At 59.4% G+C, this 26,571-nt stretch overlaps 1 protein-coding gene across 3 annotated transcripts in view; it reads right to left on the bottom strand.

Annotated features, from left to right (window-relative positions):
• Positions 1-2,266: 2,266 nt before the first annotated feature.
• The window catches only part of KCNJ12 (potassium inwardly rectifying channel subfamily J member 12), a 42,864-nt gene continuing 18,559 nt past the window's right edge, over positions 2,267-26,571 (bottom strand). The window contains exons 1-3 of one of the 3 annotated variants that reach the window (XM_032263385.1): positions 19,847-20,252; positions 13,516-13,637; positions 2,267-6,812 (exon numbers count right to left, since the gene is read on the bottom strand). In XM_032263385.1, coding sequence (XP_032119276.1) covers positions 5,455-6,756 — 1,302 coding nt within the window. In that variant the 5' untranslated portion in view covers positions 6,757-6,812; positions 13,516-13,637; positions 19,847-20,252 and the 3' untranslated portion in view covers positions 2,267-5,454. Of the gene's footprint in view, positions 6,813-13,515; positions 13,638-19,846; positions 20,253-26,571 lie in introns of those variants that run through there. The other 2 variants (XM_032263384.1, XM_032263386.1) reach the window with 2 other exon arrangements.

The following is a 26,571-nucleotide window of genomic DNA, read 5'->3' as shown; positions in this document are numbered from 1 at the left end:
GCAAGCCTGGGGGTGACGACCGCCTCCAGGGGGAGCATCTGCCACTCTCACACTGGGTCCGGGGAGGCCTAGACCCAAATATTGAGTGGCTGTGTCTGCTAAGACCCAGGGGGAACGTGTCAGGCAGAGGGAAGGCACGTGCTAAGGTCCTGGGGTGGGGGGACACGTGGAACGCCAAGGAACTCAAGGGGCAGGGTGCCCGCAGCAGAGGGGCAGGAGCGGGAGGGAGAGCAGGGAGGGGTGCGCTGCACAGGACGGGCTTGCAGAGAAGGGGGCAGGGAGCAGCTGGGATTCTATTCCCAGTGCTGGGGAGAAGCCAGGGAGGGTTTCAGGCAGGGGGCTGCAAGGCCTAATTCTGGTTGTAAGAAGACCACTCTGGTGCTGGGTGGAGAGTAGGGTGAAGGGGATGGGGTGTGTCCTTGGGGGCCCCCACTGCTGTTGGGGAGCACACGGGCAGCTCTGATCTCCGCTATGATTCCTCCCGAGTTGTGGGGGTCCTCCCTGCAGGCTGGTTTTAGGAAGGGCAAAGTGGAGATGAGTCTGGAGCAGGCCCCAGCTGGGCCATCCCTCCGCTGGCCGAGACCAGAGCCCAGCCCTGGGACCAGCAGGCGGAGGCCCTGAGGGGTCCAGTGCCCAGCAGGGTGGCAGCATCTGGGTCAGCTGATCCAAGGGCCCAGGGCCTGGCTTAGATTCCAGCTTGAGGAACTACCCCGTGGGGGCCTCGAGCAGGTCCCTCAGCCTCCCTCCACCAACCTCCTCTAAAACAGGTTAGCAGTGCCTCTGAGATCTGCTGGCAGGGGCCCGTCCAAGATCAAGGGTGGGGCCTGAACAGACCTCAAACTTCAAGTTCACAGGCACCCAATGAACACTCACAAGCTCTCCACCCCCACACCAGCTCTACCTGTTTTAAAGCAGATTCTGGGTTGAGCTCACGTCACCCCTGGAAAGGCAGGGAAGTGTGTGGAAGTCACACAGACCTGGGGTCAAGTCTGTGTGATTCCTGCTGTGACCTTGAGCCAGCATGGTGCCTCTGTGTGCCCCTCCAGAGGGTGGGCAGTGCCAGCACAATACGTCTTAGTGGAGGGCAGCCGCCGAGGACCACTCGCTGCATCGGAGTTCTTTCTCCTCCATCTTTCTTCTGCCAGCTGGCCATTCTTAGGAACACCCTCTTTTTGCAGATGGGGAGATCGAGGCTGGACGGGGAAAGGAATTCACTGGAGGTCCCTCAGCAGATGAGTGGCCTGCGTTCTGACCCAGGGCCCTTTGCAGGGTTAGCACAGCCAGGACAGGGCACCTAGAGACTCTACGATAAATATTTGCTGAGCACCAACTGGAGCAAGGGCCTCATGCCCCTGGGGCCCATGCCTATCAGTCAGTGCCGTGTGAATGGCCCAGAGGCCTTGAGTGGAGTGGAGACAGATGGCATCGTGTTTTGGCCCCAGTTAGCTTAGATACTGCTACTGGGGTCCCAGGAGGGCTCCAGAGTCAGAGGGGAGGTCCCCACCAAACCAAGCCAGCCCCAGGGTCCCCCTGTCACCACAGGTCCAACCCAAGGGAGCTCCCACTGGGAAGCCTTGGTGACGTTTGGGGCCCTAGCCCCCAAGCCCCTGTTCCACGCCTGCCATGCATGGCACCATCACCCGGGAATGAGTCGGGCGGGGGCTTCTCATCCGGGGTTGTCCGGAATCATCATCTAAATCCTGCAGAAAGAGGGTCCCCTGAGTCCTTTGCTGATGCGGAGGAGTGGCGAACTCTCCACTCACGGAGGTAGTTTGGGAAGGGAAGGAATTCTCTCCCCACAAGCCCCTGCTGAAGACCTTGGAGATGAGGCTGAGCGTCAAGGTACAGATGAAAGTTGGTTTCTCAGAAATGGGCCATGTGTGTTCCCCAACCCCACCCCAGGCTCCTCTCGTCACCTCAGTGGAGACGCCGGCATGCTCTGACACTCCTCAGCCCCTAAAGGGGTTGTCGGTCCAGTCTGGGGAGGGCGTCGCTGCCACAGCAAGGAAGGCAGGAGGCTGGGCCCCGCCGCACCGGGAGGGATGACGTCATGGGAAGAAGCCCCGTGTGCTTGCTGGAGACCACTGGAAGCTGCGAGGAGGCTGCATTCTGTTTCTCCCAACAGCTGCCACTGTGCCCCACCCTTACACATGAGGAAGCCCCAGGAACCCCCACCAAGGCAGAGGCTGAGGAAGATGGCGAATGCCCAGCACGCTGCGGAGCCATGCAGGGGAACTTCAGACAACACATCTCGACACAGGGGACCTCAAAGAGATCAAAATGCATTTAATGTGGTCTAGTCTCATCGCCTACGTCTTTAGATACTGCTATGTATTGAAAATAACATGAAATTCTCCGGTTTCACCATTTAAAATAATTTGACATTCTATGACCTCACGCAGGGCAGACACCCTGCACAGGGGCCTCCCAACGGTGGCTCCTCCTTGCCCCCAGGACCCTCTGGGCGGGGACCGGGCAGCACAGCACCAGTAGAGGCTCAGGGGGCAGCCACCGTGCTCTGAGCAGCACGCACGGGCTGCACACACACACTCAGGTACACGGGCTCACATGGGCACACACACAGCCACCTACACACGAGCCGGATGCACGCACTCACCTCCAGGTACCTTATCCAGGAAAACGAGCTCTACTCAGGCACAGACGTGCGTAATCAGGACAGAGGGTCGGGGACCGGGGGGTTCAACTGTGCCAGTGTCTGTGGCCGGTGCCCAACCTGACAGGTGGGTGCCCAGCCTCACAGTCCCCCTCGTAGGAAACTTGCACAGACACACTGGTGGGTAGACAGACACATAACCACGTGCACGCACACACACACGAAGAGATCACGCACCCGTATGACTGACCCAGTCATACGCATGAAGAGCTGAGTGTGCATGTGTGTGCCACCCATGTATGCCCGCAGGCTCACACGGGCACACGCCTTCACACACACACTCCCCAGGGGCCAAGTCTCCCTTGCTCCTGGCTCGTTCCATCCGCCCTCCCACTTCAAGTGCACTAAAGAGGGAGACTATTTTGGTCTTTAGCACAAGCCATAAATAAGTAAATAAATAAATACAGGGGAAGGAAGAAAGAGGACAGGAGAATCAAGCATCTGCCTGCCTGTGGGAGATGAGGCGCTAGGCTGCTCTCCGGCTGGATGGGGGCCGGGCAGCGAGGGCACAGACCTCGGAGAGGGCCAGGGGGTGGGCCTGGGGCCACCAGACTCAGCTCTGGGTCGGGAGAGTAGAAGGCTGGCTCACCGGCCCTGGAAGGGCACAGGCCCCTACACCAGTACCAAGTGGCCAGTCACCACTGTCCCTCAGCATGGCCATCAGGGAGGCGGAAGTGAGAGCCAAGCTCTCCCCTGCCGACTTCACCCCAGCACCCAGGGCTAAGGCTGAGAAGGCCCCTCGGGCTTTGGGGCCAGGCCTGGGAGCAGGAACCAGCTGAGGCACCCGCGGCAGACCCCGAGAGGAAAGAGCTGCCTCAGCTGCATCTTCTATGTCAGAAATGAGGGTGGGGCTGAAGCCGGGCAGGAGGCTGAGTCAGGCCCACCCAGGGTTTGGGGATCGGGTGTCTTGATTTCCATGGCCCGAGTCCTCAGGGTCGAGTCTTCAGCTGCCAGGAAGGAGGGGAGGAGGTGGAGGGAAGAGGCAGGCACCCCCACCCCAGGTACCCTGGCCCTTCTCTGCCTCCCACACCCCACTGCTCACTGCATGACCCCTTTGCTGTTCTCTGCCTCAACTTCCCCACTTGGGCCAGAGAGTCCCTGGTGCCTTCTGGCTCTGAGCTGTCTCAGGGGCAGAGTTGGAGCAGGAGACACGGGCTGTCTGCTCATCGGCCTCTGGAGAGGCCCGGCTAGTGGAGAGCAGGTTTCCCCCACAGCCCTGGGAAGGGCCTGGGTCCATCCCGGACCCGCCCCGACCAGCTGCCGAGAACAAGATTAGGTGGCAGAGCCAGCAGCCAGTGACAACAAGGGAACCCCAAACCTCTTCCTGATGAGTGTGCCACAGTGCCTCGACCTGGGGGAGGGCGGTGGAGGAGTGGCCCCAGAAGCCTCAGCCGGAATTCTGTTCCTCGGCCGGTTTCTGTTGCAGCTTTGAATGAGCATGGTACTCCCCAGTCATCTCAGTTGGCAGGAGGTGGTGACGATTCCTCTCCTTTCCTAAGATCTTTTCTCTGCCATTCAACGCTGACCAGGGTCTGGCTATGCCCCACCTGGACTCTGCTGTGCTGTCCCAGGTGAGGGAGGGACAGAATGTGGTCCTATGTCAGGCAGGTCTGGCCCCTGCCACCTTCACAAGGCAGACAGAGGGGCTGGAGGGAATGGCAGCAGTGGAGGTATGGGGGTGGGGGGCAGAGTGGGACAGGGTGGGGGGTAGACAAGCGAGCCCAGTAAGAACAGGACAACCCGGAGTCTCTAAGGCACGACTCACTGTGGGCCCAGTGGGGACGGGGCTGCCGGCTTCCTCCTAGCCTGGGATCCCAACTTCCCTTCCCAAGGAGCCATCCCGCCCCTATGGCTCCTAACGGCCCCTCGCTGTGGAAGGGGCGGAGGCCTGGGCAGAAATGGAGAGAGAAGCGAAACAGGAAAATCGGGGGGTGGGGGAGGAACCCTCGATGGCAGGTCCCATGCTGGCCCTGAGACACATCTCTAAGGTACAAAGTCAAACTCTAAAAGCTCAAACCAGTTTCTTCCCAGCCCCACCCACCACCCCAATGAGAGTAGAAAGCTTTTATTACGATCGTTAACATGGTCTTGATTTTTCTATCACAAACAGAGCCTAGCAGGCTGGAGAGCTCGACGAAGTGCGGTCCCCGAGCACCCTGCATGCCCGGGAGCTGCAGTGCCCACACACGGAGAGAGGCCGGTCCCACCTTGGGGAACCCTCTGGAGCCTCCAGCCAGCTGCATCCTGGCCGACCCATGGAATTCTAAGTGTCCTTTTTACCCCCTATGAATTAAAAAAATTTTTTTCAATTGCATGGTAATTTTTTTTTTTGTAAACAGTCTCACCCAAGCTAAGGTCAAGAAAACTGAAACCCAGTGTTTTCTCCCCAAGTTAAAAACCAGCAAGGAGCACCGCAGCCAGCCAGCCTCGGACAGCAGAGGCTGGGCCCACCATCGAGCTGAGCTGTCTCCCCGCAGGTGGCAGCTCCATCTTCAGGCAGAAACCCTGGCCCCCGAGGCCTGGCCCCCCAGGCCTGGCCCCCTAGGAGGCCACTTCTTTGCCCTGAGCCTGCGATAGCCTCTGAGGCCGGGGACTGCCGCTCCGGCTGCCCCTCTCCGGCCAACCTCCTGAGGCTGTTGCAAAGAAACAAAAAACGACTAAAACGCTACTGAGTCCGCAACCCAGGGCACTGGCCCGTTCTGCTCAAACCCAGGGCCCCTGAGGGACGGCGGGGCCTCTCCCCGGCGGGGGGTGGATGCTGCACGTCGGCCAAGACTGGCTCAGATCTCTGACTCCCGTCTGTAGGGCCGCTGCTCCAGGGCCCCGCCGCCAGCCTGGAGTCTGTCGAAGTCATGCCTGGCCTGGGGGCTGAGGCCGTCCCGGCTTCGGCCAGCCTGGTCTCCGTCCGCCTCCTCCTCCTCGTCGCGGCTCAGGAAGGCCAGCTCGTTCTCATAGCAGAAGGAGTTGGCACTGGGCAGCAGGAACTTGTTCTCCACCAGATCCTTAGCACTGCAGCGGGGCGTCGAGGGCACCTCATAGGTCTTGTGGAAGTGCGAGTAGTCGATCTTGTACTGGTTCTTTTCCTCGAAGAGCACAGGCTCAAAGCGGTGGCCCCACAGGATCTCATTGGCCAGATAGGAGCTGCGGGCCTGGGTGGTCATGGCTGTGGCCTCCACCATGCCCTCCAGGATGACCACGATCTCAAAGTCGTCCGTCTCCAGGTCCTGCCGGCTGATGCCGAACAGCGGGCTGGCCTCGTCAATCTCGTGCAGGATGGTGATGGGTGACACCAGAAAGATGCGGTCCAGGCCCTTGTCGAAGCCCACGTCAATATCGATCTGGTCCAGCGGGATGTACTCGCCCTCCTCGGTCACCCGCGGTTTGATGAGCTGCGCGCGCACGTGGGCCTCCACGATGTGGCTCTTGCGCAGGTTGCCCACGCGCCACATGAGGCAGAGCTTGCCGTCGCGCAGGGCCACCACGGCGTTGTGGCTGAACAGCAGCGTCTGCGCCCGCTTCTTGGGCCTCGCCATCTTGGCCATGATGGCGCCGATCATGAAGGAGTCGATGATGCAGCCCACGATGGACTGGGCCACCACCATGAAGACGGCCACCGGGCACTCCTCCGTCACACAGCGCAGCCCGTAGCCGATGGTGGTCTGCGTCTCGATGGAGAAGAGGAAGGCCGCCATGAAGCCGTGCACCTGCATCACACAGGGAGTGCGGCCACGGCCCTCGGCCGGCTCCAGGTCACCGTGGGCCACGGCGATGACCCAGAAGATGATGCCAAACAGCAGCCAGGAGGCGAGGAAGGCCAGCGAGAAGATGAGCAGCATGTAGCGCCAGCGGATGTCCACGCAGGTGGTGAACATGTCGGCCAGGTAGCGCTGTGACTTCTCGTCCATGTTGGCGAACTCAATGTTGCACTGGCCGTTCTTCTTGACGAAGCGGTTCCGGCACCTCCGCCGCGTGTGCACCTTGCCGTTGCCGAAGCCATTGGCGCCCGACATGGTGACCAGGTGCAGCCCGTCCTCCTCCGATGACACAATGCTGTAGGGGTTAGCCCGGCTGGCCGCGGTCATCCCGGGGGCTCGGGGGCCCTGGCTTGCCCCCAGGCTGGCTCCAGGCGGGACGGCTCCTGCAACAGAGAGGAGACCATGTCTGGCTGGTGGCTCTGGGCTGCTCCACCCCCATCCCAAGGCCCCCAGATGCGACGGGAGAATTCTTCTACCCTGATTGACCCACAATCATGCTCTGGTCTTGCCTAAGCTAACTCCCCACTCTGCCTTCTCAGCACAAGGGGCCACTCCCTGTCCCTGCAGCAGCTCCAGCCAAAGCCCTCAGCTCCACACCTTACTCCCACACAGAGGGCTCTGCCTTCAGAATCTGCTTAGAATCCACCCCTTCTCCCACCCTCAAGGCCTGAATCTTACCAGTGCCTCCGCAGCCAGTTTGGGTGATACCTTGTCAGCCTCTCTGCCTCTGCCTGTGGCCCCCCAGTCTCCATGGCAGCTTCGGAGAGCCTGTGGAAGCTGAGTCGGTGCCTGTCCCTCCCCTGTTCAATGCCAGAGTCTCACCGGGACACGCAGGACCTGCACAGGGAAGCCCCTGACCCCTTGAACCTCACCTCCCAGCCTCCTCCAACAGACTCCCCTTTCAGCCCCAGCCCCTGGCCCTAGACTGCCCCTCAAACCCACCCTGGACACCCTCCCCCTAGACATCCTGCCCATGCCTCACCACCTTGGGACCAGAGGCTTCCCTGTGCCCCAGGAAGAACCCCCTCCTGCTGTATCCGCAGCACCGTCCTTTCCCGTCCCCCCGTATCCACAGCACTGCCCTTCCCGTCCCCCCGTATCCACAGCACTGCCCTTCCCGTCCCCCCGTATCCACAGCACTGCCCTTCCCGTCCCCCGTATCCACAGCACTGCCCTTCCCGTCCCCCCGTATCCACAGCACTGCCCTTCCCGTCCCCCCGTATCCACAGCACTGCCCTTCCCGTGCCCCCGTATCCACAGCACTGCCCTTCCCGTCCCCCCGTATCCACAGCACTGCCCTTCCCGTGCCCCCGTATCCACAGCACTGCCCTTTCTGAGGGCACAATGGCGCCAGCAATAACAATAACGTAGTGGGCCCCCCACCATCCCACCTTGAGACCCCACTCCTCAACAGCAGCACCTTTTCTATTTTGCTTCCTGTTGTCCCTCCCAGGGCCTAGAACAGGGCCGGCCGCCCCTGTCGCCACCCGCTTTGAACACCTCAAACTGGGTTCCACCACCCCCCGGACACCCATACGCCCCACCCCGCAGTGTCCACCCACATGCCATGCTTGCAGCCTCTTGGTCACTGGCAGTGCCAAGGAGGGCAAGACCTGGCACCCAAATGTGGGTGTCTCCCTGGCTGACCTCAGCCAAGGGCCCTCCACAGCCCTGCCTCTCGTGTCTCTAAGGAAGATTTCAAGGCCATCGCCGGGCACCTGGACAGCGCTCGGGGTGTCACCTGTTCCCAGCACTGTCCTCAGCTCACTGCAGGCAGCACCTGGCTCAAGGCCAGCCTACCACACACTCATGCACACAGGGCCACCCTAAGGCAGGCCCCACAGCAGGGCGCCCATGCCAGCCAGAACAAAGCCGGCTCTCAGCCGCCAACGTGCCCACCCCGAGGACACACAGGCTGCGCTGCCCCCACTACAGGCCCCATGCTGGCCTGTCGGTGCCAGGCCAAGGCATCTGCAAGCGTGTGGTATGGCACTGCCTGGCCCGCAGCCGTATCTGGATGGCAGCCTGCCTCGGCTGGGCTAGGCTGGAAGCAGGGAGACCTGGGCCTTCCAGCATCAGCGCCGCACTGAGGAGCTGGACAGGCCCACCCCTCCCCACCCACGGGGACCCTGCACCCCAAGTCCCAGTCCTGTCACACTGTGACCTCAGAGCTACACAGAGCTTTGTCCCTGGCACACCTGCGTTACTCAGTTACGAAGACAATGAGGCCCCAAGAGAAGGTCCTGGGGGGCTGAGACCACCGCGGGCCGGGCGCCACACACAGCCGTCTGCAGCCCTCAGGCCCTCCAGGGAGGGGTGGGCTACCCTGCTTTACAAACAAGGACCTAGACACTCAGAAGCCAGAGTGGACGTGCCCCAGTCCCCTGGGCAGGAGGCAGTAGTGCCAGGATTCAGCCCCGGTCTGCGTGACCAGGTTTCTGGCCACGTCCACGCTATTCTGGGCTGCAGAGTGGGCGCAGCCTCTGACCTCTACTCCAAACACCCGAGCGACAGTGAAGGTGGAGCCACCTGCCCAGCCAGGCTATGGAGCACTCCCAGGCGCTGCCCCGGTCACTGGGCCCCGAGCCGGCGGTCCAAGCAGCACTCAGCAACTGCCGCCTAAGAGAGACCCAGGGAGAGCAGGCAGGGTCCCTGGCGCCTCGTGGGGCAGACCCATTAGCAGCTGCTCCCAGTTCATTCTCTCAACAACACAGGGGTGCACCCACCATCTAGGTTCAGAGAGGTTAAGTGACTCCCCCCAGGCCACACAGCCACAAAGCAGGAGAGCTGAGATTTAAACCACCTCCAGCACAGTCTCCCACCATGGGCCCCCAGGCTCTGCAGGGGACGCCTTTCCTCACCCTGCCGTCCTGCCCCAACGCCGCTGCGGCCGACCGCCTCACCATGATTCTGAGGAGCTGGGACCCAGGGCTGGAATGGCGGACACTGCTTCTGCCTGGGCCAGGAAGTAGGGAGCCGGCGGCAGGGAGCACCTGTGACGCTGTGCTGGGAAGGGGGCTCAGCCCCAGATTCCTGGACCCTCCAGAGGGAGGCAGCCAGGGCCGGGGCACTCAGACGCCGGCGTGAGGCCACCAGCTGGCAGGGGCTGGATTTGTGTGGCCCCAGGGCCTTGAGGGATGTCCAGCGAGTCATGGCTGCTCCAGCCCGTGCTCTGAGCAGCTCGAGGCCTGCAAGGAACAGAATCACAAGAATCAAAGGCCGGAGAGCTCGGTCCGCACATGCTCCAAGCAGCAGGCGGCCTCGAAACTGGCCAGCTACCAGGCTGGTGAGGGTGCTGCCACGACTCCTGGCATCTATACCAGGGCTGGGCACCCAGGACCTGCCCAGACGGTGTCATACAGGCTTGGAAACCCCACTTCTGTTGACACTCATCAACAAGGTCAAGTTCACGCCCCACTCCTTAATTTCTCAAAGCCCAAAATTGACTTGGATCAAAGTCACCTGTCCCAGGAAGAGACAGAGTTGGAGCCTAGAGTGTCAGTCCTGAGCCTCTCACGGCCCTGCTCTGCTGTGTGTGCCTGTGTGTGTGAGGGAGAGCCCCTCCCCGGGGCGCTGGGAGCCCCCTCACTGGGCACTTGGTGAATACAGCACCACAAAGACAGACCCAGAAGGGGACCCTGGCATAGAAACCCCAGCACCACAAGCAAAACAATGTCCCAAGAACACTCCCGCATAAACACAGGTGTGGCAAGAAATTACGCAACCATGCGGCCTTTAAGGATGCAATTTAAGAAACATGGGACAATATCCTCCACCAGGGACACACAGGCCCTTCTGGCTCTTGCTCAGTGGGGTGCATACAGTGAAATCGGACAAGACACGACATCTCAGAGAATTTGTTTTGCTGGAAGAGGCCTTAGCAGAGGCCAGCTCCCCATTTCACAGATGGGAGAACCAAGTCCAAAAGAGAAAAGGAGACTTGTCCCGGGCCACAAAGCAATTCAAGGGCCAGAACGAGGCGCTCACTACTAAAATTAGGACAGTCTTCCGCAGACGCCCAGGTTGGCCCACCAGGGGCCCACGGTCGCCGGGAGGGGAATGGGAGAGGGGCGCTGGGGTACACTACCTGAGCTAGACAAGGCAGTTTCAACACCAAGGGGCGGTGAATCAAGCCCAGCAGGCAGAGAGCAGGCAGTGGGGAGACAGCGCAGACCCGGCAGACCCCGGAGATGGCAAAGCTGGTCCCAGCTCGGCTTGCCTTCCTGCTGGCCACAGTGCCTACAGACACAGCCTCCCGGAGACCAGGCCACTTGAAGAACAGACCAGGGCCTGGGCTGGGAGCTTTTAGAGAGGATGCCAGATGGCAGCTGCCACATGTCCTAAGGGTGGGGTCCAGGAGTCACTGGGAGGTGCTTCCGGATAAAGCTGGACGCCCCATGCCCACTGCCCTGAGGCCCTGGGCTTCTCGGGTTTCTGTGACATCCGGGAGGAGTCCAGGGCAAGGCCTGGACCCACATTCCCAGACACCAAGAAAGCACCAACAGGAAGGGAGAGTGCAGGGGCCTGCACCACCCAGGCTGACACAGGGACTCAGAGTGGGAGGTGCCAACGCCCCCAGCCGCCACGCAGAGACTGTCCAGCTGGGCACCTCCCGAGACACGAGCACAGCGCTCAGTATCTGCCAAGTGCTAACTACCTGCCAGGTGCTCTTCTAAGAGCTTTAATAAACGGACTCATTTCATCCCTGCCATCACACTGTGACCATCATCCCCATTTTCCAGACGAGCAAACGGAAGCTCAGAAAGATTGAGTCACTGTGAGGGTCACACAGCCTTTCAGGAGTGAAGCTTCCAGGCTGGGCTTTGAGGGCAAAACCAGTGCCCCGCAACCCCAAGACTCGAGGCCTGACTGTGTGCGTGGCACTGCAATCCTTTTGGTTGCAAGCCTCTGCAATCCCGGCAGGGATGAGACGGAGGCTGCCGCAAACCAGCGCTCCGAAGCACAGGTTCAAGGGCCCTCACCGCCACTCCAGCCCACAGCCATTCAGCCTCATTTGGAGAAGGGGCACTCTACCTCGTGATCAAGCTGCGCCATTGGAAGACCCCTCCATGATCACTCAGTGCAGGGAAGACTGCTGCACGTCATGCCCCCAGCACCCTGCCCCCAACTCCCGCCGCCCAAGGCACCTGCTCCAGCCTCACCCAGCCAAGCACCACTCCTCAGCCACAGGGCTTCACCCACTGCGTCCAGGACAGCTTGGACTCTTCCCTAATCCAGTCAGCATTCAACAGATGCAGCACAGGGGCCAGGAAAGCCCAGCCCTTCCTTTGCAGATGGGGAGACTGAGGCTCTGGGCCAGTGCCTTTGCTCCAACACATAGGGCATGAGAGGCAGGGCCAGGCCCTGCCCAGGGTGTAGGACCACATCAAGGCCAGGCTGGGCATGGGCAGCCAGGAGGGGCACTCCCGGGGGGCAATGCCAGAGCCAAGAGTGGGAGGCAAGGATGTGCTGGGCACCCTGGTGGCAGTGAGGGAGCTTGGCTGGACTAGGGAAAGCCCAGGCTGATGTGGAGGGGGAGAGTGGGGGGCAGCATTCCTAGGTCTCATAATCTGAAAAGATGATGACCTTTTGTGCCCATCCCCTTTCCAGGCCAAACTTCCCCACCAGAGGCTCAGCTGGCCTCTGCCCACCAAGCTCATCCATGGCCCGCAAACATCTCGGTCCAATGCCATGCCAACTGCCTATGCCAAATTTAGGCTAGGCCCGAGGAGAGACGCAGCAGCAACGTGTCCTTGTGTGCCGGGCATGGGTGGTGGGTGCCCCACTCGTATCCGCCTCAGGCCCACCTGTCTCAATTCCTACACCAACCACAGTGTCTTTCTGCCAAGAAGCTCTCTCTAGCCATGGGCACGCTCTGCCACTCAGAGGGCAGGGGGGCTGATGCTGCCAGGTCAGTTTTCGATCAGTGACAGACGGGAGCAGGTGACTGGGCCCCAGAAAGCTGCCCCTGGGAGGGGTGGCCAAGCGTGGGTGCCACCTCCCTGGCCTCCCCAGCCGGAGTGGGTGCCAGCGCCCCAGCAGTAACTGTATCTATGGCACGCCCTTTATTACTTCCTTCTCTTTCTCACCTCATTTCCTGACTTCCTGGGATCTCTTCCCAGGAAACCACTCGCACTGGAACCTTTGTCTCCTGGGTCTTCCTCACAGGGTCTCCGGTGGCCTCCCCACATCAAAGGCTCCTGAACCCTGGCCCCCCTTCCCGGATGCCCACAACACCAAGTCTCCTCCTCCCCCTTCTCCTCCTCTCTTCCGTCCCTTCCCCTCCCCGCTTCTCCTCCCCCTCCTCCCCTTCCCTCTCCTCCCCCTGTACCTCCTCCCCCTTCTCCTCCCTCCCTTCCTCCTTCTCCTTCTTCCCCTCCTCCTCCTCCCCTTCCTCCTCCATGAAACCCTTTATGATCCTATATAACTGGGCTTTTCCTGTTCAGGCCAGAAGCTACTTCCCATGTTGTGTGAGAGTTGATCTTGCCCAAGTGCCACCTCTGACTAAGCTCAGAGGTCCAGAGAGGCTGATGCAGGTCCTAGTAAAGAGGGGCACCCAGCAAATGCCCCCTAGCCAGATGAAGGATGAAGGACTAAGCAGCTGAATGGGATGGATGAGGAGATGGGTGGAAGGGTGGCTGAATCAACAGGTGGGTGGCCCGGCAGGTGGGTGGATAAATCGGGTTGACAGATGGGTGAGTGGACAACAGGGGTGACCAGATAGAGGGACTGGCTTGGCGGGTGGAAGGGTGGGTGGGTGGAGGGCTGAGCAGATGAATGGGTGGGGAATGGGTGATGAACAGATGGCATGGGTGAGGGGACGGGTGGAGGGTGGAGGCATGGGAGGGTGGACGGAAGGCTGAGCAGATGAATGGGTGGGGAGTGGGTGATGAACGGATGGCATGGGTGAGGGGACGGGTGGAGGGTGGAGGTATGGGAGGGTGGACAGAAGGCTGAGCAGATGAATGGGTGGGGAGTGGGTGATGAACGGATGGCATGGTGGCTGGAGGGGTGGCGGGTGTGCAGGTGAGTCTGGTGGGAGGAACGCCTAGATGCACAGGAGCACCTCAGTGACTTCTCTCTTACCTCTTGAGTTCTGCCTTCTACGTAATGGTGCTGAGTGGGCAAAGTACTGTCTTCAAGGCTGAGTTAGCAGTGGCTGCCATTTTCCAGGCACCAGCTGGAGAGGATCCAGTCACTAGAACACCCTAAAGTTAACAGAGTAAAGCCAAGTTACTGCAGGCGGTGCTGCTCTTCTCAGAGGAGCTCACAAGTAAGATGTAACCACATGAACACACATTTCTGCTCACTTCCCCAGGGCCCCACGAGGTGGAGGGGCCTCTGGCCTGCACCTTTGAGACCCCACACCTTCACAGCATAGCAACCATCCAGAATCAGAGAAGGGCAGAGCAAGATGGGGTGTCAGGGAAAAATAACAGCTGACAATTAGTGAGTGCCTACAGTATGCCAGACACTATAGCAGGCATTTTACATACATCATCTCACATAATCCTCACAATCCCACAAGGTTGGGACTCTTCCAGAGAAGTGGGTAATGTAATTCTCCTACAATCACAAGGGAATTCAAGCCCTCAGCCTGTACTCCTAGCCACCACCTGCAGAGGCTTCCCAACACCAACCCTGGAGTCAGTTGTGAATAACTGGGTGGGTGGATGAATGAATGGGTGGGTGGATGAATGAATGGGTGGGTGGATGGAAGGATGAATGATGGATGGGTGGGTGGATAAATGGATGCAGGGATGAATGGGTAGGTGGATGAATACATGGATGAACGAATGAATACATGGGTGGGTGAGTGGATGGATGTGTGAATGAGTGGCTGGGTGTGAGGGTGGATGTCTGGTTGGATGAGAGAATGGATGAGTGGGTGAATGGGTGAATGGATGAGTGGATGAATGGATAGAAGAATGGATGGATTAAGGGAGGGAGGGATGAATGGAGGAACAGACGGATGGATAACTGTGAAGGTAGATAGCTGGATGGATAGATGGATCAATGAATGAAGGGCAGATGGGTGGGTGACTGAGTGGATAGCTAGATGAAGGAATGGAGGGATGGATGGATGGATGGATAGATGGGTAATCTGTGAGTAGATGGGTGGATGAATGGTAATTGTGGGTGGATGGATGGGTAGATGAATGGGATGGATGGATGGATGGATGGATGGATGGATGGATGGATGGATGGATGGATGATTGAGTGGATGGATGGTTGAGTGAATGAGTGGATGGGTGGGTGGAGAAATGAATGGATAGAGGGATGGATGGCTGGGTAGATGGGTAAGTGGGTGGATGTATGGATTAATGCATGAATGGGTGATGGATGGATGGATTGTTGGGTGATGGATGGGTGAGTGACTAAGTGGATGAGTGGATGGGTGGATGGACAGGTGGATGTGTGTATGGGTGGGTAGAGAAATGAATGGATAGAGGGAAGGATGGGTGGATGGAAAGATAGATGGGTGAATGGATGGGTGTGTGGATGGATAAATGGGTGAATGGATGGGTGAGTGGATGGATGGATGGATGGATGGATAGATGAGTGTATGGGTGAGTGGAGAAATGAATGGAGAGATAGATGAGTGGGTGGGTAAGTGGGTGGATGGATGGATGGATGGTTGGGTGGATGGATGGATGGGTGGGTGGATGGGTGGGTGAGTATATGTATAGATAGATGGGTGAATGGATGGATGGATGGATGGACGGATGGATGGATGGGTGATGGGTGGGTAGATGGATGGATGGTTGGGTGGATGGATGGATGGTTGGATAGGTAGATGGGTGAATGAATGAGTGGATGGGTGGATGGATAAATGAATGAATAGAGGGATGGATGAATGGGTAGACAGGTGGGTGGATGGGTGTGAGGATGGGTGATGAGTGGGCAGATGGGTGGATACGGTGTTTGGGCGAGTGGGATAGATGACTTGATGGATGAGCGGGTGGGCGCATGGCTAACTACATGGATGGGCACACATCAGTAATTTGCCAGAGACTTGCCTTGGGCACACACACATCCTACCTGGTCCCTGCAATTCCCAAGATGCAATTTCCACACCTGTCAAAGGGGACCCCTGCCTTCCTGTCCAGTGTGCCATGAGAATCAGAGGAGTGTGGGGTGGGAAGGGGCTCTGGGGATACCCAGAGGTGAGTCTCCTGACCTGCTTCTGGCCTCCCCACCTCCCAGCTAGGGAGTTCATGGGGCCTGCCCTTTCCAAGGTTACAGCCAAGGCAGGATTGTCACACTGGTTTTTCTGGCTGGGATTAAGGAAACTGTTGGTGAGTCACCTGCACCTCATGGGCTCCTGGGACAGGTGACAGAGGTTTAAAGGCACACAGACTTGGATTCAAATCCCAGCTCTGCCCCTCATAAGCTGTGTGACCTTGGGTGAGTCACTTCCCCTCTCTCAGCTTGCTCTGAAAGGGGACCTGGTCTCTAGTAGCCCTTCAGTCCCTCTTCACCTCCAAGTCCCCTGGTCCCCAGCCCCTTCTTCCCTATCCCTCATGCTGAAAGCAGATGCCACAGGCCCGCACTTTGCTTCTCACCATTCCACTCTAAAAACTGATGGAGACATAGAGGTTCAGAGAGGTTCCGTCACAAGCCAATGTCACACAGCTGGGAACCTCCACGGCAGGGACTTGGGTCCGTGCCCTTCCCCAAGTGGGCCCACACTGTGCCGGACCCTGCAAACTCAGCAGCTGGCTAGTCATCCCGACGCTCACAGCCCTGCCTTGGAAGAGGGACGATTCTCCCCTCTAGACAGACAGGGAAACTGAGGCTGAGAGAAACTAAGTCACCTGCCCCAGTCACCTGGAGCTGGAACTCTGAGCAGTGGAGGTGGGATATTGCCACAGGGCCACGGGGAGCCAAGCAGGGGTGGGGGCCAGAAGCGTGGGCGGCAGCGTCTCCCCACCTCCTGCTGGTCACCTGGCCTGCCCTAGGCTCTCCCAACCTCGTCCCTCACTCCCTACTACCTGGAAGGGGCATTCCCAGACCACAAATCCAGCTGGATGTGTTCTTATCTAGGAAGAAGGCAAAATTAGCTCCACTTGACACATGGGGTACTGAGACGTGGAGCAGAGAAGCGACTTGCCGAAGTCACAGGGTGAATGAGGACTCTGCAAACAGGAGCCAGCCTTCCGGATGCCCTGGCCAGCGCTCCCACCACCTGCAGGGGCCACGGCAGCCACCACGTGAGCTCACCCTGCCAAGTCCCACAAATGTTTTCCGGGGTCACGGTCACAGTCCTGGGTGGGGAGGTGGGATGTGGGAGCGGTGCTTCCCCACAACCAGGACTGAGGGCCAACAGGCCAGGTTGGTCCACAGCCTCCTGCAGGGGAGGGCAAGGCCTGGGCTGGGGCTGGGGCCGAAACCACCCACGGGACAGGGCAGGCACTTCCCCTTCCTGAGGCTCAGCTTCCCCTGAAACACGAGGCTGGCAACACCTGCCAGGCCTCCCAGACGATGAGACAGAAGCTGGTGATGAAGGTGCAGGCCGGGCACTGGGCCTGGCACCAGCAGGTCTCTGAGAGGTGGCAGCTGTCACCCTCCCTGGAGGGGCCTGGCAGCCGCCCAGTCCACTGAGACCTGAGACTCCCCATCTGCAAAACGAGGAGACCCCACGCACCTCAGGAGACTGTCGTGAGGGTGAGGCCCGCCCTGGCCTCGGTGTCTGCCCACGGAGGCGGCGCAGCAGTGCGGGTCCTGCTGGCACTCACTGAGACCGGCGTTCCCGACGCCACTCAGGCACGAGAGCAGAAACAGCCTTCCCAACAGGACGGAAAGCTGGCTGTGCCCGAGGCTCCCTGTGGCTGCCGTATGTCCTCAGAAGCCCCCTGGCCCGCGAGGAACCACAAGACACATCAGCCCCCAGAGCAGGGCCAGCCTCGCTGCTCCAGGCCCGGCCCACAGAGGGTGCTCAGAAAGTGGTGGCCGCAGGAACCTGGAGTGACCCTGACCCCATGGGCCCCTCACATTCTGTGGCGTGGAAATGGGGGCAGGACATGTCAACCCCAAGAAGAGGCTGCACCAAGTGGCCAGAAAAGGCCGACGTCCACCCTCGAGCCCGAGGTGAGGCCAGGTCAGAAGGTTCCGGCCCCGGAGGGTGGACAGCGCTCACACCGACGGCAGCGGATGTTTCTGACGGTATTTTTATCTTGAGAACACCCTTCACAGAGGGCGGGAGCAGGCGGGAGAGGGTGTCCTTGGCCCCAGGCCCCTGGGAGAAGCAGAGAACAGAGGCCCTTCAGCAGCGCCCTCTGCTGGGGTGACCGTCGCAGACACTGCCCCTTCCCTGGGCTCCATGAAGTCCCAGGAAGGGGGGACCTGGAGGGTCTTGGGGCCCTCCTGGGGCTCCTGGTTCTTCCCCACCTTGCTGTGTGACCTGGGGCAGGGCTCCGCCCCTCTCTGGGTCTCCCTCTTTAAGTCCCTGCTGGGCACCAAGGACTCGAAGGGGAAGCACTGGGCGCCTTCCTTCATGGGGAACCCTGCCTTTCGGGGCAGACGGTGAGAAGTCAGCAGTCACAACTCACCGGGCCCTGGGGAGCCCAGGGCAGGCGTGTAACCCAGTGGCGGGAGGCGTGCTTCCTAGAGGGGTATCTGCCAGCAGGAGGCAGCGATCCCAGAGGGGAGAGAATCCTCCCTGCGACCAGCCGACCGACCGTAGCACAGTGACACAGCCAAGAGCAGCTCAGGTCACCCCGGGGCGTCGTGGGGAGCACGAGAGTCCCGTAGTCTGGGTGCAGATTCCAGCTCCACTTCCCAGGCACTGGGCCTTGGGCAAGGCCCACCCTGACTGCAAACCAGGGGTGGACCCGGCTGCTCCGCAGAAGCCCTGCCAGCCCTCCCTTGCAGGATCTAAACCATTTGGGGTTTGCGGGGAGGCTGTGAAGAGAGGGGCACAGCCTTGGCACCATCATATCAGGGCAGGGGAGCATGTGCACGTCCAGAGCCCAAGGCGGCACCTTGGCAGATGAAGAAACAGTGGCCCCAGTAGGCCTCAGATGTCACGTTAATAAGCCTGGACTTGATCCCAAAGGCAATGGGGAGCCCAAGGGCCATAAGAGAGCTTGAAACTGGAAGAGTTCTGGGGCAGCAAGGCCTGAATTCAAATCCTGTCTCCATCGCTTCCTGTGTGGCCTTGGACAAGCCACATAACCTCTCTGAACTGCAGTCTTCTCACCTGTAAAATGGAACTAATCATAGCACCTGTCTCATGGGGTTGCGATGGGGTTTCCATGAGTGAATACATGGAGACTGGCCAGCCAGCTGGGAACTCCCTGTCCCCACCCTCCCCCTCAACACAGCTATGAGCCCCTGCCTCACCCTGCAGAGTCACAGGCCCCTTTAGGGCCTCAGCTGGACACCACTCCAGGCAAAAAGGAATGATGGGCAGGAACCCCCCAGGGAGGCACAAGTCAGCAAAGGCACATCGCTTCTGGTTTTTACACAGCTGTAAATTTTCCAGCTTCCACTTAATGTGGGTCTCATACATGTCCTGAGCAACCGGCTTATGCACAGGAGAGCAAGGACCCAAGGTTAAGGACACAAGAGGCAGCCTGGGACCAGAAAGACCACCAAAGGAAAGGCTGGAACATTTGCCGATATAAAAATACGTATGATGTCGTCAAAACCCATAAGTGAAACAAAAGATAAATAAGTGTTTGTTATTAAAAAGGATCCATGTGCTTAATATATAAAGAGTTCTTATAAATCAATAAGAAAAAAGGACACAGTCGGAGTGAGCAGAGAACTAGGGTTGGGCTCCCAATGTCTCTGGAATGTCCCACACCTCAGAGCCTCAGCCTGAGCTGGTCCCTCACCATGGAATGCCTTTGTCTGCCTCTCGGAACACAATGCCTCCTTCAGGTTCAAAGGATGCCTCCTCCATGAAGCCTTCCAAGATTTCTCCAAGTCCCTTGCTCCTCTGTGAGTGCTCCTAGCATGTTTCTTGAGCTCCTAGGACCCAGTACCTGGTTTCTGCTCGCTGCATCAGAGAAGTCCCAGGTGGAGTGGCCCAAGCTTCTTTGAGAGGAAGAAATGAGTTACAGAGAGGAGCCATGCCCAAGGTCACCAGTCTGACCGAGAGCAGGACCTAGCATCCAGGTGCTCTGCCTCAGTCCCTCTGTACTCCAGCCACCAGCCCCCCAGTGAGCCCTCCTAGCAAGGAAGGCCCCAGCTTGGGGGCTGCATTTATTTCTTCACAAAGGGCCAGCCAGGATTAGGGCCTCAGCCCCGCTCCCCTCCCGGTAACTGACTGCTCTCTGTAGGAGAGCACGTGACGGTTGTGTTCTTAGCTTCCTTTTTTCTGGTTCCCTATTTTGTCAATCTGGCCTTATTTCAGGTATAGAAGGTTCCCTGGGAGGGCCTGACAGACTCTAAGGGCTCTGGGGTTCACCTTAGCATGGGCAGGAGGCTGACCTCGGAGACGTGGAGTCCGGGAAAAGAGGGTAGGTTCTTTCCAGAAGGCCGATCGCTCTGCCCCAGGCCCCATTTACAGCTCAGATCCGTGAGCGTGCTGTGGCCTGGCCCTGCCGCCAGAGTCATGCTCGGCATCGACTCACTCATCAGCGACGTCTGCCCAGCCTCTGCTATGCGCTGACATCGTGCTTGGGGGCCACGGGGTGCTGGGCAAGACAGACCAAAAAAAACATGCCGGGAAAAAAACAAAAAAACTTGAGTGAATCCAGAGACGGGTGCAGACTATTCCAGAGGTCAGGGAAGACGCTGAGGAGGCGACATCTCATCAAGAGCTGGGGAGGAGACCGAGGGAAGAGGGTACTCCATGAAGGGGGAGTGCAGCCGTGAAGGCCTTGAGGCTGGGCCAGGGGAGAGCGGTGGGGATGGAGCTCCAGGACGCACAACAGCCTCCTCTTCATCACCGGCAGTCAGAGGAAAGGCTTCCCACCCCTTGCCTTACCATATGACAGACACTACCCAAGGCTCTCCCTTCCCCATTCTCCCTCAAACTCCTATGCATCCTTCAACACCCATTTCCAAGCCCCATCTCTTATGCTTCCCTCTGTCCTGAACCAGGCCACACTGGGTGCAGTCCGTCTGTCTGAGTCCGTCCACCAGGCCAGGGGTCCCCTGAGGGTAAAACACGGGTCTGACTGCGTTAAGTGGCCTCAGCACAGGACCAGTTTCCTGGGGAAAGCTAAGGGATTGGGGAGTAGGATTCTGTCCCTTGTGGCCCAGGGCTCCAGAGCCCTTAAAGTCTGCATCACAAGACGGCAGGCAGCACTGTAGCCCACCCAAGACCACTCCAGCTTCAGCTCACCATGAGACGGCCCCTGTCTCTGTCTCCTCTGGGCCTCAGTTTCCCCATGTGTCAAATGAGAGGCCCCATGGCTTGGGAACAGGGTGGCTCCACCTTACTCCCTTATTGACTGCTCACAGCAGGGCGGCCCCTGCAGGGAGGAAGCATGGCTGTCACTCTCTGACCCCTGCTGAGCTCTGAGCTCGGCCCACGGGGCAGGAAATGCCAGCTTTCTGCCAGGCCAGCAGGAGGCTTCCAGCTGAGCCTGGGGGTGATGGGGGAGTCTCCCTGCTCTATGACCTCGCTAGGGGACTCACAATGACTGGCTAGGGCATTTCGCCCACAATTTCACGGTCAGGATGCCTGCCTTCGTCCCCAGACCCCCAGGAAGGCTGCCCCAGGAGACTGGGGGCGAGGCAAGGGGGCGGGCAAAGCAGGGGCAGACTTTGCAGTCCCCGAGACAATGGAGCAGGGTCCGGGAGGTCCTGCCGCAGGGCCCAAGGACAGATGCCAGGGCTCTGTGAACCTGATGCGGGGAAAATCATCAACTTCCCCGTCTTCAACCTCTCTGCGAAATGTACGCCAGAGCTCCCGAGCTCCCCCAGGCCCTAGAGCAATGCAGACGCCTGGAGCTGCCTGGCTCTCCTCTCTGCTCCCAAGAAGTCGGCAGGACGGCTGCCACCAGGTCTCCCTAGTTAAGGCGCTCACAGGCAACAGCATGCTAATTACTAGATCACACGTTTTAAAATAACGCTCTGATAAGTATTGCGACACTTACTTCTGGTTTTCTCTGTAGCCCCATACGGGTTCTCTCTTGCATTCATACGTGTTATTCTGAGAAAGAGGATGTCAAAGGCATCCCCAGCACACGAACGGCTCAGCACGCTGGGTCAGAGGAGGCAGAAGGGCTGGGCATCTGGCCAGGAAAGGGCAGAGCAGCCTGGCCCCTCGCCCACCCATCCAGCCACCTGTTCATTCCCCGTTCATTACGCAAACAAGTCTTCCCTGAGCACCAAACCTGTTCCAGGCTCTGTGTGGGGTACAGCGCAAAGAGGGTGGTCAGCCCTGCACCCGGCTCCTCACACATGGCGGGAGACAGGCATTCCAGGGGAAACCGGGGAAGTGCAGGAGATGCCGGCTGTAGGCGTGGCTGTGTGACCACCGGGAGGAGGGACTCGAGGCCAGCCGGGGGGCCGCAGGGCTGGAAGAGGAGCAGGACCCTGGGCCCCGGACACAAGGCAGAGTGTGAGGAGAGAGGAGGGAGGGGAGGGAAATGAGCTCTGAGAGGGGACAGGGCGGCAGCAGGCCGCTCAGAGGCCAGGAGCTTGCTGCCCACCCCCAGGTCGCCTCCGCCCGTGCAGCCCACCCAGTAGGGTGGGGAGCCCTTCACGTCCACAGACAGGAAAGGGTCTGGACAGCAATAGCTGCACATTTTCCTGCACGCCCTTAGTCCCGGGTGGCAGGTGGCTCTACATGGCCTGATTTCACAGCGAGGAGACTCAGGCATCCCACAGCTAGATGGTGGCGAGCGGGGCCCCGCGGAGGCCGTTCTGACCCCACACCGCCTTGCACGGCCCTCTTACTGCCACACACGCTTTCCAACCCCAGTAAACTGGGACTGCGCAACTGCTATGCGTCAGGAACACCCGTCACTGTGACACATGCCACTTCCATTCACACTGGTTTCTTTTGATAGAGGCGAGAAACTGGGGCTCGGAGAGGGTGAGTGCCGTAACCAGGGACACGCAGCCAGTCCATGGCAGGGCCAGGATAGAAATTCAGGGCTTCCAGGCTGTGGAAACGGAGACCTGGGACTTGACCTCCCATGCTGGCTCTGGTGTCTCTAGGAGACACCACAGCGTCTCCAGGCCTGGCTTGGACCACCTCCTCCAGGAAGCCTTCCCTGACTATGTGGCTCTTGCCTGCCTCTCTCCCATACCTCTGGTGGCAGCTAATTGGTGCTGTGAGGAGGCGGGGGCTGTGGGGCCCTGGTGTCTGGCTCCTGTTTGACCCCTGCTGTGCTGAGTCCACCTGGACCTACGGTCTTTCTGAGCGGGGATCTAGCGGGACATTTGTCCCAGAGCAGAGGTGTGACCAGCAATGTCTGCTCAGAAAGCAGGTGGGTGGCCACTGAGATGGCCAGGAAACGCTTTCTCATGCCTGGAGCAGGAAGAAGCAAGCAGGAAGAAAGGACCTAGTTTGTGCATCTCTTGACAACCCCAAGAGACATGGCCGGGGACTCTCCTTGCCCGAAGAGGAAGCAATAGGCTCAGAGAGGGAACCCAGAGCCACAGGGCCACACGGTCGTGCAGCATATGGAGGCCAGGTGTCCTGGAAAGGGCTCATACACCCAGGCTTTGGGGTGCAGGGCTAGAAGCAGGTGGGGGGGGCTACCAGCTGTGCTCCGTGGGGGCTGAAGATGAATGTGTCCCCTGCCACCTCCAGCCTCCTATGGGGCGGCACAAATTCTTGCTTCCTAGGGTGGATCTCAGCTCCTGCCCCTCCTCCACCCCTAAGGCACAACTTTATGGATTCATCCTGGCCTCAGTTTCCACATCTTTGGAATGGGCCTAATCATACTGCCTCCCTGGCCCAGCAGATGTTCGTCTGTGCACAGGGCCCAGAACGGGTCCAGCACTCCACACAGTACACAATACATGCAGCACATGCCCGCTTTCGCCACCACGGCGCTGCAGGCAACATGTCTCAGGTGTACACGGATACACAGCCTGGGGCAAGGGCGTGTGCTACTATAGTCCTTTCCCCAGAAACAGATCTTCAGTCAAGGATTTGGGAGGAGGGAGCTTACTTGGGAGGTAACACCAGGAAGCATCGGGAAGGGAGGGCGGACATGAGATGGGGACAGGACAGCAGCCAAAAACAGTTGCACAGACGGGCAGGTCACTGCTGAGAATCCCTGGGCTCTGGCCTCCTGGGCATAGAATGCGCCCCAGAGTTATTCCCAGCAAGGAAGTCCCTTGGAGGGATGGCCCCGCATGCTGTGGACAGTGGGGGCCGTAGAGGTCTGGCCTGGTGTCAGGACGTCACCAGCCACAGGGACTGCCAGGCAGGGGAGGACACGCTCATTCCCTCAGTGGCACATGCAGGAGGCTCCAGTGGCCAGAGGAGGTGCTGGGCAGGGCCTCGGTGCCAGAGAAGTGTGGGGTGCCACCGGGGAGCTCCTGCGTGGGCACGCATGGGTGTGTACCGTCCACCTGTGGGTGCCCCCAGCATGCACACGCTCGGCCTGCGTCCTTCCCCAAATGATGAATCCATGCCCACATTCGCGTGGGGCGGTACACCCTGGGGTCCCCGTGAGTCTGCGTACACATATGTACACAGGCACGGACACGCACACATGTCCAGGGCTATGTGCCTCGCCCAGTCCTGGCAGTGGCCGCAGGGTGGCAGGAATGGACTGGTCACCTTGGCAACGGGGCAGGAGTGGCTAAGTCTGGGACAGCCTTGGTTCAAAGGCAAAAAACAAAACAAAACCACGGAGCATAAAGAGGCTGAAAGAAGAAAAGGGGAAGGGAGGGGTGGGGGAGGGGGCGAGTCTCAGCCCCAAGGCTCTGCTCCTGGTCCACCTGCTAATCCTTGCTGCGCGCTGTGTCAGCCCCAGCTGAGGGCTGCTGGGGGAGCTGGAGGGGGCGGTGCAGAGTGTGAGGCCCCACGTCAGGCCCAGCTGGCTGAGTCCTTGGGCTTGGGGTCCTTTCCCAGAGTCATGGAGCTTCCAAGGCAGGCACCCCAGACATCAGGCACTCTGCAAACCGGTGGACTCGGCCACACCCTCACAAAGTCATCCTCTCTGGACAATTAATGCGCTAATTGCACACACTGCCCGTGGCCAGTGCATTAGCCCAGCTCGAACGATGATTTATTCAGGAGCTCCCATCTCCTTCCCGTCCCCAGGCCAGCTCATCAGCCTCTGCCGGGCGGGGAGGACGACCCACAGACGCTTCCCTAGCCTTGCTCGAAAACATCGCGTGCTATTTATATTTCATCAGACAAGAGTGCACGGGGATGAAGCCGCCGGTGATCCGCTCCCCGCAGGCAGCCGGGCGCTGGAGCCCCACTCGACAGCGACCTCAGGGATGAGCAGCTGAGGCCTCCTGCGTTCTTTGGGGTGGCTCTTGCTCGACAGCCTGCGGCAGGCGCTGTGATCGCAACCACGGGGACGTTACCTTGACTGCCTCACTGCGCCCTGAGAAAGCTCTGCAGGGAAGAGTCTGCTCGTATCCCCATTGGGCAGATGAGGAGACTGAGCTTCCGAGAGCGAAGCTTCTTACCCAAGGCCAAACAGACTGTAAGAGGCAGAGCCGGGGAACAAGCCCATGACTTTACTGCCAGTCATCCGGCCTCCCAAATGTGGTCCCCGAGCATCCCTGTGAAAATCTGTTTTACAGATGTGGAAGCTGAGGCCCAGAGAGCTAAAGAGATTTACTCAGGGTCACACAGCTAGGATCTTGATGGACAGCATGCTCCAATCTGTGCCCTGGGAGACCCCCTTGAATTATGACCCCGGCCAGACCCTCCCAAACACCTGCGTGCATCCAGGAAGCCTCCCTGGGAGGCTCTGCGAAGTCCATCCCCATGGCTCCCTGAGGCCACAGCCACGGTGCCCAGAACGTGATGCCCAGCCCCACCCCCAGATGCTGAGTGGACGCCCAGCTTGGCCGGCTCTGGTGACTCCAGGGGTCCAGGGGTTAGGACAGTGGCCACTGTGAAGAGCCTTCAAATCACATCCTCTTGTCATCCTCACGGAGGAGTGGCCCCTCAACACAACCGGGATGGCCCTCCCCATCCACACGAGGATGATGCCCACCCCCAGGCATCCCATAACCACTGGCTCCTGAGACCGGCGGGAACTGAGCTGGCTAGAACCCCGGCCAGGCACGGGCATGTCTCTCTGAGCCTCGGTGTCCTCATCTGTAAGATGGGCACTGACAGCCCCTTGGAGGACTGGGATGGGCATGCCAGGACTTGCCTCCCAGCACAGGTCTGTGCTCAGTAAGCACCAGGTAAGTAGAAGCTGTGATTGTCATCCATGCCACCTGCAAAGTGGGAGGCAGGGCTTTGCAGTCAGCTGGCTCTGTGACTCCCTGGCTGTGTCATCTCAGATTCCTGGCTGCCCCTCTCTGAGCCTCAGTTTCCCTACCTGTTAGCTGAGGATGTCTCAAGGTTGTAGGGGGAACAAGGAGTCCAGGTAAGTGTAGTACTCAGCTCTAGCCTCAGCAAGCTCTCGAGAGCCCAGCCTGCCCCTCACACCCACTCCAACCCCAAGGCCAGGGCAGCTGGCACCTTGGAGTGACCCCTGGCCCCTAACTGCTCCCAAGGGCCCAGGGCAGCCACCATAACAGGACTGGCAGAGACCCAGGTACAGCAGGGCTGTGGCCTAGCCAAGAAGTCTGAGGACCTCCTGGGCTGGCTGCAGAGGCTCAGAGCCCAGGGAGGGCAGGCCATGCTGAGCCACACAGCCAGGCAGGCAGGGCGGGCAGGCCATGCTCTGGAAACGGCCCTGCCCACCAAGTGGGGGGCTCCAGCCACTCCTCTGCCTCAGCTGGACCCCAAATACTCTTCCCCTCTCCCCAGGCCAGTGCACAAGGTCTGCCTACCTCTGCCACCCAGTCGTGGTAAGACCTTGGGCAGGTCATTTTACCTCTGGCATCAGTTTCCCCATCTGTAACATGGGGGCAATATGATGTGATTGTCATGAGGATGAATGAGTTCCTAAAGAGCTCAGAGCCAGGCTTGGCATCGAGAAATATTCTATCTCTATCCCTGTTATCATGGCATCCTTTCTTTCTTTCTTTCTTTTTCTTTCTTTCTTTCTTTCTTTCTTTCTTTCTTTCTTTCTTTCTTTC

The sequence above is a fragment of the Sapajus apella genome, unplaced genomic scaffold (genome assembly GCF_009761245.1).
Source record: "Sapajus apella isolate SASKATOON/1434 unplaced genomic scaffold, GSC_monkey_1.0 scaffold136, whole genome shotgun sequence".
Taxonomy (NCBI): domain Eukaryota; kingdom Metazoa; phylum Chordata; class Mammalia; order Primates; family Cebidae; genus Sapajus; species Sapajus apella.
The sequence above is the reverse complement of the archived record's forward strand: the minus strand, read 5'-3'. Positions and strand labels throughout refer to the sequence as shown.